At 38.1% G+C, this 18,749-nt stretch overlaps 1 protein-coding gene across 20 annotated transcripts in view; it reads left to right on the top strand.

Moving 5' to 3' along the window:
• The window catches only part of hspg2 (heparan sulfate proteoglycan 2), a 170,952-nt gene that overhangs the window by 120,794 nt on the left and 31,409 nt on the right, over positions 1-18,749 (top strand). For 18 of the 20 annotated variants that reach the window (XM_015385818.1, XM_015385775.1, XM_015385869.1 and 15 more), the window contains 8 exons: positions 1,220-1,400; positions 6,876-6,935; positions 10,029-10,145; positions 10,287-10,439; positions 13,624-13,784; positions 14,042-14,119; positions 16,263-16,398; positions 18,206-18,360. In XM_015385818.1, coding sequence (XP_015241304.1) covers positions 1,220-1,400; positions 6,876-6,935; positions 10,029-10,145; positions 10,287-10,439; positions 13,624-13,784; positions 14,042-14,119; positions 16,263-16,398; positions 18,206-18,360 — 1,041 coding nt within the window. The remainder of the gene's footprint in view (positions 1-1,219; positions 1,401-6,875; positions 6,936-10,028; positions 10,146-10,286; positions 10,440-13,623; positions 13,785-14,041; positions 14,120-16,262; positions 16,399-18,205; positions 18,361-18,749) is intronic. The other 2 variants (XM_015385810.1, XM_015385827.1) reach the window with 2 other exon arrangements.

The following is an 18,749-nucleotide window of genomic DNA, read 5'->3' as shown; positions in this document are numbered from 1 at the left end:
TATTATTTGCAAATAAAAAAACAAAAACTAAGTTCAGTTCATCAAAAATTTTTAATGTTTCTTAACAAAAAAAATACAATATATAATAAAAATGTGTTATGTTATGATATAATTAAACATGGGAATGAAGCCAATCTTAGAGATTATGTAGGAGATGACCTTCCTCTACATAAGCCTTGAAAGATAAATGCAGTAGATGCTGACTTTTCAAAATGCAAAGTCATTCATTGTACAAAGTTGAGTGGGAGGAAATTTTTTATTATTCGAATTGGAAATCAAGATACTAAAGTCTAAAGAAAGCTCTGGTTCCGACCTCTCATTTAGGATCATAAAAGTTTACATGTTAAGGACAAAATGAAACATGCGTAGGCTACACGTGTGACAGCATTCTGTTTTAAACAGCTAAATTGTTTACACTAAATGCACAATACACATTTTCAATGCTCGTATAACAGGCGAACAAATGCTACGCTTCACCTAATTTAGGTTGAGCTTCCAATTTCACATGAAATTGAAACAGGAAAACATCTGGTATCAAAGTAAATTTACAAACACCTCATGAACTAGCATTCCCTACAAAAGAATATACAAAAAACAAAACTTATTCATTCTTGTACAACAAATTAGAAGTTCTTTATAGTTTTGACAAACTAAAATATGAGATTTTTATTCAGATGCATAAGAGACAGAAGTTTAGGTGACCAAAACATACAGTAGGATATAGTGCTGGTAATTTTATAATTTACCCATATATCACTGGTTAAATTACTAACTGAAAGAAAAGTAATTTCTATATTTGTAATCACCTTCCCATTCAACATAGATGCAGTAATTCATGCAAAAAAAGAAAAGCCCCGATAAAGTATATCGGATACAGGTTACGGTTATACTATTCAAATGGCTGAAGATTTCTCTAATAATGATTGATTTTATAGGGCTTTAGGTTGACAGTAAATGTGTCTAAGAATTGTACTTTTCAGAGAAACAACAGTTGCTGATTTGCATTAGTGTGAAGCCATGCTCATCTAAATGAACAGAATAAATCTGAATGATCAGAGTTTAACAGTTTAAGAGAGTAACTAAAGTAATAAACAGATGTTGCAGTGGTAGTTCCTTATCAAAGTTAAAAAGAAAAAAAAAACAGTCTCAAACAGACTCAAAACCCTACAGTCTTTTTAGTCTCCATCCCTCCTGTGTTTCATGTTATTTTTCTTCATAGTCTCCGGCCTACACTCTGGTGTGGACCAGACAGGGTAACAGGAAGCTTCCCAACCGCGCCACAGACTTTAACGGCATCCTGACCATTCAGAACGTCCAGCCTGAGGACGCGGGCGTCTACGTCTGCACAGGCTCCAACATGTTTGCCATGGATGAAAGTAGCGCCAAACTCTACGTGCCAGGTTGGTGATCCTTCGGCACGGCATTCCACCTCCCATCATCCTCACCCCTGCTTCAGCTCTGAATCCTGTAGTGTCTAACCTTAAATAAAAGCCCCTTGCCTCTGCTTTGAATGATGCATGGCTGATTTAGCGTTTAGTTATCATGTGACATAAATCACTGGGCTATCAGCACAATATCCTACCAAGTCTAACTCCCAAAGCCTCTGCTGCCAGATTACATATTTATAGCTTCTTTTAATTTTAAACTGCTAATCCTGCTCTCTTCGCTGGCATTTTATCATTCTAACATCCTGCTGTGTATGTTATGTGACCCAAGTTTCCTGGACTTCAGATAAAAAGAAATACAGCTTGTGGGTTTAAATGATGACGAATAAATTGAATGTTCCACATTTCTGCACCATTTGTGGTCAAGTAGACAGAGTGCCTTTAAACACTGAAATAACAAGCTTCCTGACACAGGATCTGTGAGTACAACTTTGTGCCAACTCCTTTGGAGCTTTTTTTTTTTTTGGTGGTGGTTCGGTGGCTTCTCGATCACTGGTAGATCTTTGCCTTGGTCCTGCTGTCCCGGGGGCGGTATTCTTTGGTGTGCTTTTAGCCTTGGGGTGTGCCACGATGGGATGAAATGCAAATGCCACAAGTGGAGAGATAACCGTGCACCCCATGTCCAAGCTCCTTCAGTTCATGGTGAACCAAAGAAAAAACGTAATGTTTTTATTTCTTTGTGCGCTGTTCTGGTAGTTACAGTATTCTTTTAATTCCTGTTTTGTAACTGTCGTCTTTACGTGTAAAAGAGTGAACATGTTGGTGCTATTAACTTTCTTTTCTTGTAAGTTGCCATACTGTGGCTTGTAAAATGATTTATGGTCTTTGAGTTTTGTCACTTAAAACAGAAAACATCTTTGTGTATTTTATTGGGTTTTATGTGACAGGCCAACTGAATGATAAATGTTTATTTTTTTACACATCATGATTTAATAAATGTGGCGTTGGTTTCTGTTCAGCATCCCTGAGTCCTTACTTAGATTTTCTTTCACTTAATAATAAAAAAAAGGGGGTTTTAAAAGTAACTGCTGTTTTCTCAGATTCTATTCTGTCAATTTTTTTTCTTTTAAAATTAAGTCAAAAAAGATATTTAGATATTTTCTATTTAAAATTTTTGTTTTTTTGTTTTCAATTTGCTCTGTTCAGATGGTTTAACACATTTTTACAGATTATCTTCTCTTCAAGCCCAGTTCTGACCAATAAGATGTTGGTTGCTAATGTCCATGCAGACCAAAAAAAAAAAAAAAAAGAAAAAGGGTCTTAACTCCTCCCCCCAGAGTAAAGTGCACCCCCAGATAAGAATCTGATCTGTAAAAATGAACTATGCTACCAGAAATGTGCTTCTTTTAAAGATGCTTTTGTACATTTTAAGTGATTGGTTGTCATAGCAACCACAAAACAGGCTTAAATTGGAGGGCAATCGGACTTTCATTCTGTCTATACAGAAGTCTTTTGATGTCCTTTGGTGTCCGAATGTCTAGTGGTTGAAACAGCAGTGGACTCAATATTTCCCACAATGCACCTTGTATGCATCCATGGTCACTAGAGGAGCAGATATAGCCAAAAACGCACCGCAAGAGCTCCTCACAAAGTATCATGCGATTTATTTTGGGGACAAGAAAAAAAAAATATGTGGCAGGCACCGTGTGAAAAGTCAATGACCAATGGGGAGCGAATAGTAGTGATCATCTGTCCGAGCGGTCAGTTAACTGAGTTCACTATGAAGTCCACTACATAGTCCCTGCTCTATATAGTGATTGAGCTGTTTAGGGATTAAGGCAGACAGACACCAATCCACTCCTGGATAGATTCCAAACATCTTCAGAAAAACTGAGCAAGAGTCTGGTTGTTTTTTTGGTTTTTTAAGCTTATTTTGTGGTCTTTAAAGAAACTTAATATCTCCTGAGTCATCTGATGTCTCTTGGTTTCCAAGACGCTCTTTGTTCACAAGTGTTTCCCTAATTTCAAAGGCCTTTACAGGACAANTGTTTTCAATTTGCTCTTTTCAGATGGTTTAACACATTTTTACAGATTATCTTCTCTTCAAGCCCAGTTCTGACCAATAAGATGTTGGTTGCTAAGGTCCATGCAGACCAAAAAAAAAAAAAAAAAGCATCTTAACTCCTCCCTCCAGAGTAAAGCCCACCCCCAGGAAAGAATCTGATCTGTAAAAATTAACTATGCTACCAGAAATGTCCTTCTTTTAAAGATGCTTGTGTAAATTCTAAGTGATCGGTTGTCTTAGCAACCACAAAACAGGCTTAAATTGGAGGGCAATCAGACTTTCATTCTGTCTATACAGAAGTCTTTTGATGTCCTTTGGTTTCCGAATGTCTAGTGGATGAAAAAGTAGTGGACCCAATATTTCCTACAATGTACCTTGAAGATAAGATCGCAAGAGCTCTTCACAAAGCATCATGCGATTTATTTTGGGGACAAGAAAAAAAATTATGTGGCAGGCACCGTGTGAAAAGTCAATGACCAATGGGGAGCGAATAGTAGTGTTCATCTGTCCGAGCGGTCAGTTAACTGAGTTCACTATGAAGTCCACTACGTAGTCCCTGATCTACAGTATATAGTGATTGAGCTGTTTAGGGATAAAGGCAGACAGGAACCAATCCACTCCTGGATAGATTTCCAAACATCTTGAGGTTGCTGGTTTTTTTTAAGCTTATTTTGTGATCTTTAAAGAAACTCAATCTCTCAATCTCTCCAGAGTCCTCTGATGTCTCTTGGTTTCCAAGACGCTCTTTGTTCACAAGTGTTTCCCTAATTTCAAAGGCCTTTACAGGACAATTGTATTTCTGCTGTAGAAATCATATTTTATATGTTTTAAAACCCTTTTTTAAGCTTTTTATAAACCATTATTTGTCTCCCATTTCACAGTGAAGTACACTGAGTTGGCCTGTCACATAAAATACAAATAAAAGCCATGTATGTTTTTTCTTATTTTATGTGAAGAAATTTGGAAAAGCTTTAAATGTATGGATACTTTTTTCAAGGTACTGAATTATTGCTATATTTCTTATCAAATAGCGGAAATATTTTTTTCAATACAGGAAAAAAAAGTGTTATAATCTGAATTTTGTTGATCAGCTGCAGTTGTCTGGTTTTGATTTAGAAACGACAATGTTTCGAGTATTACAATAAGGACTGAAATAATAATCTGATAAACATGTTTAGTTGTTTTATGTCATAGGAATTGTCAGTGTATATGTAGTTACCCTGTTTGCTCTGTGTTTAGATCTTGTTTATGTATTAAAGAATATTTCACTAATAAAATCACAGGTCACATTTTAATCACCTTTAATATATCAATGCATTTTTCATTTGTTCACTTCTGTTGATTTGTATTATTGCAGATATATTTCTTTTGAAATTATGCAAAAAATGTAATGTATTCACCACCTGTATTTATCTTAACTGTGAAAGTATTTTGTGATAAAGAAGCAATGCATTAAAAATAACAGACAAAAATGATTTGTACATTTGTGAAATGGACTCTGTCATCCTAAATCGTTTAGTTCAGGAAAACCACAAGCTGTATATCTTGGTTTTAGTAGCTGAGATGAAACGAGTGTCTTGATGTTTATGACTGCTTTTTGCTACTAACCAGCATGACTAACATATTTGCTGCTCTTTGTTTCCCTGTTCTCCAGTGTGTGTATGTCTGTGCATCTTTTAATACCTGAAGCATTATTGTCTCGGAAATTCTTTTATATTGTAATATTTTGTTCATAATCTAGTCACATTTGTTCAATACAACATTTTCAAATATATTTAAGTGTACATGACCTTTAAAACCAAAACCAACAGAATTCAGTGCTATTACTTTGAACAGGTTATATCAAGAAAATGAATAGTTAAATTACTTATAAACATCAACAGGTCAGATTTATATCCATTTGAACAGAATCAAAAGTGGCTGAAAATAAAGATATATTAGTTCAATTCACTTTAAAGCAATCACATGTTGCATTGAGATCAGATGTGTTTGTATGCCGTCAAGTTTAACCCGAATTGCAATGCAATGCTGTTAAATTCATCAAATAATTTAACAGCCTTTGGTTGATCCTCTAGCTTATTGCATCAGTTCATTTACATGGTATTGATTTATCATCCTGAGCAAGCATGAGACAACAGTAGAGCGGAAGAAGTCACTTTTAAAGGTAGACATTTCCAGCAGAATTAGGTTTAGTTTGAGCCGCTGCCAGCCAAGCTTTGACTCGCTGGACTCAAGAAAACGATCTGTGGGAAATATAAACAAAGGCAATGCAACCAATAGCTGCAGAAATTCGCTACTCATCCAGGAATCAGATGCTGCTGAACACAGCTGAGCCAGGCATACTTTCTATAAAAAGAAAAAGATTAAGAGAAACTAGAAAAGCACTCGGAGCAAAGACCTCCACAAACAGGAGATTTTGCACCATATTTTGACTTATAGCTAAAACTTAAACATGATCTGGATCATTACCACATTTAAATGAATTGTTTCTTGGTATGAGGCGGACCACTGTTAAAAATTTCTTCAAAATCCATTGATATTTTTTTAAGTCATTGGATCGACAGCGCTTTCTTCTCATGTAATTTTTTTTTATGTCTTCAGTATAATACTTCCAGACTTATTTAGTATGATGCAAAAGCCGTCAGTAGTCACTACTGCCACCCTCTGGTTTAGGGTGGAACTGCTTGTTCGGCCAACTATCCCTATCTCCCAATGCTAAAGCGTCCCTCAAAAAAGAATCCTGATTATGATCTGGATCATTGCCAATATTTAATTGATCGTTCATTGATGTGAGGGGCACCTCTATTAAACATTTAATTAAAACCCATCAATAACTTTTTAATTAATCCTGCTTAGAAACCAACTAAGCAACCACCCAAGCGTCAATATTTGCAGAGTCTGAAGAGAGACTGCCTTGAACAAACACTACTGAAAACATAGCCTCACTGACAGAAGAAATAACAAAGCCATTGATGGCTTAGTTGTGAAAATTTCAAAAATCAGCACTGAGCCAGGTGGACTTTCTCTGTAAGAGAAAGACGAACAGAAATGGTATAGTTATGACATGAATTGATTTGTAAATGGCTAAAACTTGTTAAGAGACACACAGATGTGGCAAGAGCTCCATTACTGACCCATTCAGAGAGGACAAACGGTTATACACTTTCTATGGATAGAGAAAATAAGAAAACAAAGGGAAAAGCTGCAATGAAAATAGATCAGAGTTGTGTAAGATAAAAGGTTCATGATTTAAAACATGTTTATGTGTGTGTGGTGTTTTATTGGACTGAATACATAAAACCAGCAGCAGACCAGATGTGGACGAGGATGCGCTGTAAGCGTATCTCTGGCTGAGTGGAGGTACAGTAAACTGCTGCTGATTTGACCTGTCAGTGTACTTGTCTCCTCCCCCCCTCCGTCTCCAGAGGCCTCACAGACTCAGATGTTTTACACAGCCTATGAAATGTTTGAAGGACACGGAAAGCGTAAGTCTGCAATGTTTCCTCACTGGTCGGACCCAGCCTTCCCTCTTTACGTCATGCATGCATTCATCCCCTACAGCATGGAGACGTGTGGCCTGCTGATGCCCATGTACAATCAGCCACTCACTTTCTCCAGAAACTAAACTGAACAGGACCTTCCATGCTGTCCAGTACACCTTTTTCCAATCCCTTAAGCTTAATTTAGATTCAAACAGGAACTTATTTCTTTTGATAGATTAAAACCTAATTGTACATGAGCATTACTCGTCACTGTCCACCTCTTTGGGTTCAATGGACTCCATCACTGTCAAAGTGCATGTTCATTTTTATGTGCACCTCTTCATGAATGCCAACTCTTCTTGTCATCTTTCTGCAACCTCCCACTGTACTACACAGTCCTTGTGGGCTACTTTTGGAAAAATCTGTTAAACTTTGTGGTTTCTTCACTGATAAGATGTCACATATCTTGATCTTTATCCTCTTTCTCATTGCACCACCCATACCTCACCAGGAAACATGCTGTCCTCTGGGCTTCAAACATCATAACTGTGCTTAATACATCCCAACCCATCGTCTTCTGCATCATGATTGAATGTGTTTTTCACACTGGTGTTCACAGTTTTATTTGACAAGAGGCACCTCAAAAAAGTCACATGAATATGAAATTGAGGTTTGTGAATAAGTGTGTAGAGTCAAGGTAAAAGTTTTAAAAGCAAGAAAACCCTTTTTTTTTTAAAAAGGACTAAATTTGAGGTATGTAAATTTGAAGTATGGTTATTTTCTCTTGATCAAAGCAGGTAAAAAAAGACAATTTGCCAAAGCAATAAAGTTAGTGTAAAAAAAAAAAAAAGACTTTGGCATCTTATTTCCAGTGTGTAATATCTAGTTTTTCTAAGGGGAAAAATACTAATTTTGCTTGTATTATATCTTATTTACCTTCTAAAATTAAGAACAAATACTGCTATACTCTTATATTTAAAAAAAAAAATCACTTATTTTTAGATCTTACCATCACTTAAACACGAACATTTACATTTGCTCTTTTCTTTGAATTGTGACTGGAAATGTCCCATTATCTAAATCCTTCTTGTTAATCAGTCAATTTGCTACATATCTGTTCAAACAAACCCATACACTGCAACATTTCTTGGCTTACTTGAAAGAGAGCGAAAGACTTTATCTTACTAAATGAGCAAATATTTTCAGTTTATTTGTTAGGTTATCAGCCTGTAGGAGTATTAGATTACTGTGGTAATCCATGACTTTCTTATTAACCTGAGTTTTTCCAGCCAACTCATAAATAAATAGATCGTTGAAGATGTTTAAACATAAAAAAATATATATTAACCAAGACTAGTGTTCAATAAGTTCAATAAGCCTCCAATTGTTAAATGTTACCCATGTGCTTTGGTTCAGGATGCCCTACCATCACAAATGTAGATGTGTAGTTTTTTGCTCCGTTTAACTTGTCCTACATATTTTAATCAGATAGATAGATATTGAAGTTAATTAATATAAAACAACTAACTAAAATATGGAAAAGTTTGCTTTTTTTAGATGCATTTTATACGTCTTTAATGAAGTCAAAGTGCTTAAAAAGTCATTAAATAGAAATGACCAGTTGAAATGATAAAGATAGCAACGTTGGTGTAAGATCAAAAAAGGAAATTATGAAGAGACAAAACAAAAAAAAGAAAGGAAATATAAAGAGAAAGTAGAGAATAAATTAGAAATAAACTAATTCAAAGTAAAATATCACTTACCATAAGGTGGTATAAAACTTCTGCCCAAATGTATAGTATAATAGTTGATCTTCTCTAAAACATGCAATCGAACGCACTTCATGATCTTATAACAAAATAAATCCTTTACATGTCTCTACTTTCTTATATCTAAACTAGTGCAGGGCTCTTAAGATGACAAAATATTAAGCTAAAATTAATATTTTATATCATATGTTTATTATAGGTTATCACAGTTAAGAATGACTTACAGTAACAGTACTACAGTAGTTTTGTGGAAATAAATGCATGAATTGAGTTTTTGAAATGTGGTTGTTCAGGAAGGGCCTGTCATTGGATGTTTTTCAAGGTGATAAAATGTGAAATAATAACAGAATTTATTCATTGTTTAGAATGAGGAGGATCTTTCTCTTTTTTGCAAATCCTGGGAAATGTTTGATTGTATGCAAATCTTTGACCTGAAATCTGGAGTTGGGTCTTCATGTCTTGTAGCATTATAAAGGTTTAAAAAGTATGAGTTAAATAAGAAGAAATGATCCACCCAATCAAAAACATTTCAGTCCGCATCTAGGGAGAAATATCTAAGGAGGAGAAATACTAAGTTTATTGAAAGAAAATGCTGTTTTGTGTAAAACAGGAGAGCAAAATCTAAATATTTTACAGATCTGTCAATAAATGTCCACAGTGCATGAGTAGTGGTTAGAAATAAAAACAAATAGATAAGTCAGTAATTATAAGGGGTTTATTTACATGTAGAACACAAACTTAGTAAAAGCTTAATGGAAAATAAAGGAAGGATTTCATACTATTCATGACCCCCATTAATTTTATGGATAGAGCAAATGGAAATGGTGCTAAACTCACTCTTAGAGTCATTCTTCATTGTTTCTTCTTGCTCTGTTTTCCGATGTAGACCATGAATCGTTCTAGTCTGGATTGTAGGAGTCAGCTGGGTGATACAGTCAAAGCTTAGCTGAAGCTACACCCGTCTCACTGGTTTTAGCCTTCTTAGACGCCTCCCTCTGTGCTGAAAGAGGCCTTTATTTAGCACTGCAACCCTTGAGTATTAGAGTGGAGAAAAGTGAGCCAAGCTCTTGCAGAGTGAAATATGCAGAGAGGCGATGCCAAGAAGTGCCTCAAACAACTCATCTGTTCTGTATACTGCAAACTTATGAAGTGCCAGCTTTAAGGGTGCAGTCATACCCCTGGCTCACTGAAAGATCACATCCCAAGTTTAAAATACCAACCAATTTAATGGGATTCTACCCTGAAACCAGTTTGTTTATGATTTCTTTCCAGTAGCATGTCTGTATAAAGCTTCATTTTACAGGCAAATATTCTTCTGTTGCTTCAGAGGGGGCCCAGCCTACTGCTACCATCACTCCCGCTGTGCTAAATGTCCGGCAGGGCCAGAGAGCAGAGATTCGCTGCACAGTAACTGGAAACCCAACACCAGCCATCGAATGGATCGGTATGACTACTTTGTGTACAACTTGGAGACAGTTATTTTTTGTCTCCCAACAGCCCTATTTATGTATACTTTTAACCTTTTATAATGTTTACAGCCTGAAAACATCTGCTTTATTTGGGTTTAATTATATGATCGTCACAGGTGGTCCAGGAAACAGGATGAGTCCCAGAGCTGTGATAAGAAATGGTATCCTCACATTCCCAGCTGTGGATCCAGCAGATGAGGGGGAGTATATCTGCAAGGCCCTGAACACTCATGGCGAGCACACAGCACAGGCCTCCCTACGTGTCCAAAGTATGCTCTGTGTTTATACGTTAGATACTGGATTAAGTCTCTTTCTCTGTTTTACAAACATTTCTTTTCTTTAAAAGTCTATATAAAACAGGGTAAATGTGTTTGACTCAAGTTCAAATCAGGGTCACTCAGTTACCTCTGCACGTGGAATAAATGCACAATTACTATTTAAAAGATACACACTTATTAACAAAAATAATTCACCTGCAGGTCGGAAAAATTGAAAACTCTTGACTAAACTAGTGAAACTCAATTAAAATTCAATTCAATTCAGTTTATTTATATAGCGCCAATTCACAACACAAGTCATCTCAAGCATTTTACAGTTCACCCAGATCATACAGTCAAATTAATCCAAAGTTTTCTATCTAAGGAAAACCATTTGATTGCATTGACTCAAATGCAATTCCTTACGCCAAGCATGCATGTAGCGACAGTGGAGAGGAAAAACTACCTTTTAACTGGAAGAAACCTCGAGCAGAACCAGGCTAAGTGTGAGCGGGGTTCAAGGAGATAGAAGCAGAGGCACAAAAAGCAGCTGTAAAAGGCGACACGGTCCAGGAAATACACAGCCAGGCCGACAAGCACCAAGCCAGCTTCCATGTCAGAGGATAAAGAGAGCACATCCAGCCAGTCACGGTCAGAGAAACAGGACTACACTGGAAAACAGGCCGATCTCCAGCATCTATAAACAAGGGTGTTGATGGAAGCAGCACACCTGATATTTCTCTCCAGGATGGCGTCACAGCCAAATAGGAACAGATGAGGCAAAGCTACTCTGAGGAAATAGCAGAGAGAGCATAATGTTAGAGATTGAACTAACAGATTCTGCAGAGTAGGAGAATAGAGAGAGAATGAGGCAGAATGATAAAATGGGGGTCCCTATGTCCTCCAGAAGTCTAAACCCATAGCAGCATAACTATAGAGATAGCTCAGGATAACCTGAATTAATCACAGGATTAGCTTTTAAACTAATTCAAAGGATTTGGAATGTGTTCAAACCAAATTAGTCACCATTAGCTTTGCTGGTCAAAACATGGTAAAACACATGAAATTATCAGAAATAATAATTAAAGCAAATGGTGTTCCCTGTCTTTTTTTCAAGACCTGATACCTCTATTGGTCCGTGTTTTAAAAAACTGAGGCACCTTCAAGTTCAGGAATATTGTTCATGTCCAGGGTGTGTTCTGGACTCTCAGATTAGATAGCTTAGATAAGGCATCCCCAACCTCAGTTCTCAAGGCCCGCTGTCCTGCAGGTTTTAGAGGTTTCCCTGCTTTAGCATAGCTGATTATAATGATTGCAGTAGACCAAAAGCCTGTTAATCAGCTTTCAATTAAAATCAGCTGTGCTGGAGCAAGGATACCTCTAAAGCCTGCAGGACAGCGGGCCTCGAGGACCGAGGTTGGAGATGTCTGGCTTAGATGGAAGGCTAGCTGTTTCCTTTCTGAGGCCTCGGGGAGAACATGGTAGACAGTCTGTGCTGCAGGTTCTTGTAAATAGGCTGCAGGTCTACTGAACTTTAAACAGAAATTAATAACAACTATTTAACCATGTGGCCTCCGCCTCCAGGCCTCTCATCCAGATGGTCCCATCCAATGTGGTCTCCATGGGAGAGTGCTCACAGAAAGAGGGTGAGAGGTGTGGGAACAGGGCTCTTATAACAAACACAATCAAGGTGCCTCACATGTCCTAGGGAGTGTTTCTTTGGGAGCGTTTTGGAGAGAGATTTGCAGCCTATAGAGTTAGTAAAGAAAAGCTACATGAATGTTGTTCCACCATTTTTCCACCACTTGGCTGGATGTGCTCTCTTCATCCTCTGACATGGGAGCTGGCTTGGGGCTCGTCTGCCTGGCTGTGTGTTTCTTGGACCGAGCCGCCTTTTACAGCTGCTTTTTTGCATCTTTCTGTCTCCTTGAACCCCAGTCAGCCTCAGCAGATGGCCGCTCACACTGAGCCTGGTTCTGCTGTAGATTTTTTTCCTGTTAAAAGGGAGTTTTTCCTCTCCACTGTCGCTACAAGCATGCTTAGTGTGAGGGATTGCCTTCGAGTCAATGAGTTGATGCAATCAATTGGTTTTCCTTAGATAGAAAACTTTGAATCAGTTTGACCGTATGATCTGGTGAATTGTAATGAGATGACATGCGTGGTGAATTGCTGCTAAATAAATAAACTTAATTTAGTTGATTTGAATTGTGCATTACAACTCAAACTCAGTGAGATTTGAAGGAGAGCGTCTGCAAAAATCAACCTTCAAGTCCAACCCTGGCTTCTCAGTTGGTATCAATCTGGATATACTTTGATGTAAACTGTTCCATCATAGGCTGGTTTAAGATCTTTAGGATGTTTTAAGAAACCTCTGCCCTCAAGTTTTGACAGTTCCCAGGATTGCCCACCCTTTATTCCAATTTTCCCATTGGTTCTATTCAGCTTCCTTGGCCATCCTGAAGTAAATTATGATCACATAATTATGGTCTTACTACCATTTTACTGATGTGCAGTCTGACATCTGCCAGATGGGGTTTTGCTTCCAGGCTAAAAAGCTCAAGCTCAGTCTCTGATCAGAGGACTTCTTTCCACCGTGTTCCCCCTACTGCAAATAGGAATCTCTGCAGCCATACGGCCACTATTCCATGAGGGCCGGACTTGTATAGTTCAGAACAGAACTGCACAAAGATTGTTCAGACTGAGATGATATTTTTTTAAGAGCTAAATCTGATTAATTCTATCATTGCCCGGCTTGTGGTCGACGGCCATGTCTCAGCAGGTTTTTAGTTATCATACTTTTTTACTTTTTGATGATTGAATGAACAGTTCTCTCTGGGATGTTCAAATTGTAGTTTTTTCATTGCTTTAAACTTTTTCCAATCTATCTTACCTTTCTGCTTTCTTCATTTTTCCATATAGCAAATACTTTATTTATTGGTATTAGAGCAAATTAAAACCCAGAAACTTTCAGACCAAAATTGAATCCTATAATGAATTTCTTCCACTCTACAATCATTTTTTTCTGTTGGTATACTCTCTAATTTCTAATAAAAGAAGTATATTTCTGTGGTTTTAAGACTGCAAAATATGAAAATGTTCTTAAGGTATTGTTGCTTTTGTGAAGGACTTTGGAATGATGCAACTATTTGCTATAAAAGCATCTTTTGTGGAAATGTAATCTTTTTTTTTTTTTAAGAAAATAATCCCAGTGGCTTAGGAACTCAGCCCCAAGTTCAAGTCAGTCCTCAAAATGTGGATGTTCGTGAAGGGGAATCTTTGAGATTGTACTGCAGAGCAAGCGGTTCGCCCACCCCAAAGCTCAGCTGGTCGAAAAATGGAGGACAGCTCCCCCCACAGGTAAGATATCTAATACTTACTCTGGTCTATGAAACCATAATATAACCATAATCAAGGATTGAATGCTCTCCCTAAAGACTAAATTGAAATTAAAAATATCAGATTTAATATTTCTGTGTTACATTCACCTGTGCTATATCTCAGGGTGTGTCCAGTGACGACGGTATTTCATCGGACTCTACAGCATGCTGACCATTGACCTTTATTTTCCCCCTCCTTGTTTGCCCCCCTCCCACCCTGTTCTACCGTTTGCTCAGGCCATTCCCTCTCATGGTTTCCATCAGTTTAAAAGCAACAGTCTCGATGTGTTACAAAGACGTATTGAGGAGCTGCAGGTCTGTCCATCTGTCTGTGTCTGTCCTGTCTACTAGTTCAAATCCATTGTCTGCCACTTACCTCGTCTTCACACCACGTCCACTAAGTGCATGACCTAAAACATGTCCTTGATCAACTCCGTGTGAAATTCGTAGTAATGTCCAGCAGCGGCTCACTTCAGTTCATGTGAAGCTGGTGTCAAACGCCTTAAACCAATAAGGCGGGTCTGTTGAACGTCCTGCATGACGTCCCTGTTTCTTTGTAGCGTTTTATTTCATAAAGTTGTTCCATAGTGTTTCGTTTTGTTCTGTCCTCATTAAATCATCCCAGGCAAACCCCAACATTCCACTAAGTGTTTTAACAGAACTAAGAATAAAGATAGGAACTGAAAGTTGTCAGGAAATGATCACAAGCTTCAAAGTGGGTTTTTTTAGGCAACACTGTGTAACTTCTGACCAAATCTGACCATTCTGAGGAAAAACGTCCATTGTTTTTTTCATTTTGTGGAAAAGCATTAGCTTAGCATTTTCCATTTTCCTCCTACGTCAAAGTTTTGCACTACTGTCTGCTGGTTTATCACACTACACCCCAATGAGATATAGAGATGTTTATCACTAAAAGATTATAATAAAACGGAATGTGGAAAATTCTAGGAGCATAGAAACTTTTTTTCAAGGAATCAGCTTTTTAGACACTCCTGAAATGCAGCTCTCTGCAGCCCTTGAACGGGTTTTGTGTTCTGGTTTCCTCATGGTCCTTCTCGACTAGACGAGGGCTCCGGGGCCTTATTTAGTTCTGCCTCAGAGAGCCGCTGCGTTGTGTCAGCCTTTCCCATGGGGGAGCCGGGCTGTGCCGTGCGACCACGCAGAAATTCTGTATGCTCTAGCAAATGGCTTGCTTTGAAAACTCGCCAATGGGTTCAGACGCACATTGAGGCTCGATCCGCCTCCGACTCTGCTCGGTTTAGCATCCCGCACGGTTGATTTGGCTGCAGCTAAGCAGCTTTGTCCACGGATGCCACAACATCAGCCCCCCTCCCTCACTACAGTAATCCGTCCCCAGACTCTGACCCTGCCCTACTGATTCCCTTCCACTCTGATGTGATCAAAGCTTCATTACAAATTAACTGTAGCCTCAGACTTTGGAGTGCAGGAGTTCAAATAAGGCCCAGCTTTGTTTCTGTTTTCTTTTAGCTAGAGAGTAGATAAAGTTGATGGACCAGTTTCCATTGTTTTGGTAATTTTATAATGAATATTTCCACCTGCTGCTGGAATTTTATTGCCACAACCTGCTTCATAATGTTAACTAACCTTTGATTCTGAGTCACCTCGAATAATCAGAACTGCTCACCCTAATTTCCTCATTATTTCAATCATTTTCAGTTATAGACATTTCAAAGGAAACAGTGAGTTATAGAAATGCACTCATCAGAGCTTTGTGGCTAATTTGTATTTTTCTCCTATAACTATAGGCTTTGCATCATTTTAAGATAAAAGTTATGAGTGAACTGCGACCCTTCTTTGCATCTTTTATTAGCAAAACTTCTAAAGGCAGCTCAAAACAAGGGGAATTGTTCATCCGTACAGGAAGATCATTTTACTTGACAAGATCTCTTGATCTAATATTTTTAAGTCTAGAAATAAAGCATGTTAAACACTTAAAATTAGAAAGTGGGATCTATTTTCTATCACCTCTAAATGTTTGTTTTTTCTTGGTAGGAACCAAATTCTTTGCAGTGTAACTTTAAAGCTTTCTTTAATAACTTCTGCTCAGAAGAGTGTTGCAGTTCCTCATTAAAAGAAAAGCATCTAATTCAGGCCACAAGCCCTTTCCTCTGTGCATCTCTATCAAATTTGACTATTAGCATTGCAGAGTAACTGCTCTAACCTCACCGATCACAGTGGCAATAATTGCCCTGCTTTATCAATTCTTTTCGCCACTTGTGCCAAAGACACTGAAATCACAAACAGTGCTCAGACTGTTGCAATAACAGCTTTTGTCCTGTCTGAAATATCTGCACCATAGTGCATTTTGTGTTGCTTCTAGCTAGTTCTGTCATCATGTGTTGTATTTAGAGGCGGAGGTAAGTGATGTACTTTGTTTTCGGACAAAATGAAAATCTGTAATATTTCGGTTTAAGCTATTTTTTTCTTTTCCCTTCAGGCCCAAACAGACCGGACAGACATCGGCACGCTCTTCATCCCCAATGTTAAGATCTCCGACGCAGGCACTTATATCTGCATCGGCAGCAACATTGTCGGCACAAACAGTGCTCCGATTCAGGTCACTGTTCATAGAGGTAAGAAGGAATCAAATGTATTCTTGGCTTGCAATCACGTGATACACTCATGTCCAGTTAAGTAAGTGGAGGTCAGGCCAACTTAAAACGGTTGCCGATGTGCGATGGAAATGCAACTCTCCTTCCGAATATTTTTGTGCTTTAGGTTCTAATTTTCGGAATCGATGACTCGGAAAAGTCAAATTGTGTAATGGATAGGGTTGGGAATTGATAATATTTTCACTATTCCGATTCCCTTATTGATTCTGTGAAACAATGAACTTGGTAGGTGCACGGTGACATTCGTCTACCTTCGCCTGGGACATTCTATCTAAAACAGAAGGCAGTAAATGGGAGCTGCCAGCCAAGCTACCCGTCTCGTCACAGTCATCTAAATCTCATGGAGAAGGCATCCTTTTAATGAAAAAGCATTATTGTACAATTTCGGAAAATAAACTAATCTCCCCCTGATTTAAATAAACGAGCGTCACCTTTGTCTCTCTCCCTGAACTGTGAAGCAACTTCATAGCATGTTTAATGACCCCAAAGAGAGGTAGGAAACTGGTTTATTTCCAGAAATGGCATATGATTTATTAGAAATGACAAGCACAGCCAGTGATATATAACCAGCTACTTACCACCAGAGTTGTCTTCCATGCTGGTCATAACTTTTGCTTCTGTCCAGAAACATCAAAAACACGGCATTCGTTAAAATGTATTCCATGTTGTGTGCGCAGGTGTTTCTGCATGTTGGATGTATTTTCTCCAGCGGATGTTATTGCCACTTTACATCCAAACTCTCAATTGGTTTTCCCAATGGGACGCCATTTTTTTTTTCTTTTCTAGACTTACTCCTGGTCACGTCGTACTTGCTTACTGAATGCCGTGTGCATAAAAAAACATGACGTAAGTCGTGCTGCCCAGCGCTAGGCTCTGGTGCTGCGTGGAACTGTTAAGAGAACCATTAAGCGAGCTGCTAAATGGTGCCATTGAATTGGAACACATGGAACCGGTTCTGAACAGGAACTTGTTTTCCATTCCCATCCCTAGTAATGGAATAGATCCTTATCCATTATCCAAGTGTGATTTGACTTATGAGTTGGCAAAATACTCGCCCGTCAGTTCCCCAGTATCTCAGTGTATCTAGTGTTCCACCAGAGTGTGCTCTTGCTCATCTCACTCTACAATCGCTGCAGTCGGCAGTTTAATTTTCTCAGGGCCAAGTTTCCTGGTAAGCTCCCAGTCTATGTCGTTTTTTTTTTTTTTTTATATAGCAGAAATTGTGCTGTTTTGAAGGTTCTAGCAACTGGCATTTTGGACCAGTTAACAAAAAGCTACATGTCTTTTAAAATACTTCAAATGCATCTTCAAATCACTGTTAATGACACTGAAAGGCTCTTTATATGTAAATTAACGTCAAAGTGAATTACTGACCTTTAAAACGTGATCGCCACAAAATCAGACTCAGCTCCTTTTGAAGTCAACGAAATGTTAACAATCCAGTTTTTCCCGGGTCTTTTCGTGAAACTCTTACACCGAGGACCCTTGTTAATAACTTTATGAGGAACCCAAAAGTAACCTTTATCGGTCTCATGATTTGTTCTATTAGAACAACCCAAAGCAATACACGCAAAAGGCATTTTCAAGTGATGATTGAACGCTTGCTAAACTCGCGGCTCTAGTTGACAACAGCTCGACAGAACACCATTTCACGAGATGCAAAAGTAAAAGTGCAGTCAATTGCTTTTTCTTTTTAAACAGTTTTCCTTTTTTAAGCAATGCATATTTTCCTTAGTAACCTTTATTGATTCCTTTTTTTCTTTTCAAGGAGCAGAGCAAACCTTTTCAGTTGTCACCATCCAGCCTTCCATCGCTGACGTACAAGAGGGTCAGACTCTGGAACTGAATTGCTTTCCTCCCGGTAATCCCCCTCCCCGGGTCACCTGGAAAAGAGCCAATGGATACATCACCTCCAACCATCAGGTTTTCACCCAAATCTTTGCTTTTAATTCTCTATATACTGTATATCTTAGATGCACAAGCACAAAACTTAGCAAAATCCATGCTGGAAAAAAAATGCGGCAATTAAATAATCTTTGGTCTTAGCCTATAGTTGAGAGGTAGGCCAACGTTTGATGGACTGTTTAGAGATTTTTGACTCTCGAAATATGTTTAACGTTTCAAGCAACTATTGTATTTTTTTGGGGGGGGTTATGCTCTTTTTGAGTGAATGTCTTGCTTTTTTTAACACCCTTATCCCAGTTTATATTCTCAGTTTCAAAAGGTGTTTATACCTCTTTTGCATTTTGTCAGATGATAACATCAAACTTGATGTGTTCTATATTAATGTTTTGGGAAAGATAAGAATATAT

The sequence above is a fragment of the Cyprinodon variegatus genome, unplaced genomic scaffold, assembly GCF_000732505.1.
Source record: "Cyprinodon variegatus isolate N-32 unplaced genomic scaffold, C_variegatus-1.0 Scaffold16, whole genome shotgun sequence".
NCBI lineage: Eukaryota > Metazoa > Chordata > Actinopteri > Cyprinodontiformes > Cyprinodontidae > Cyprinodon > Cyprinodon variegatus.
Note: the sequence above shows the minus strand (reverse complement) of the source record. Positions and strands in the feature narration are given on the sequence as shown.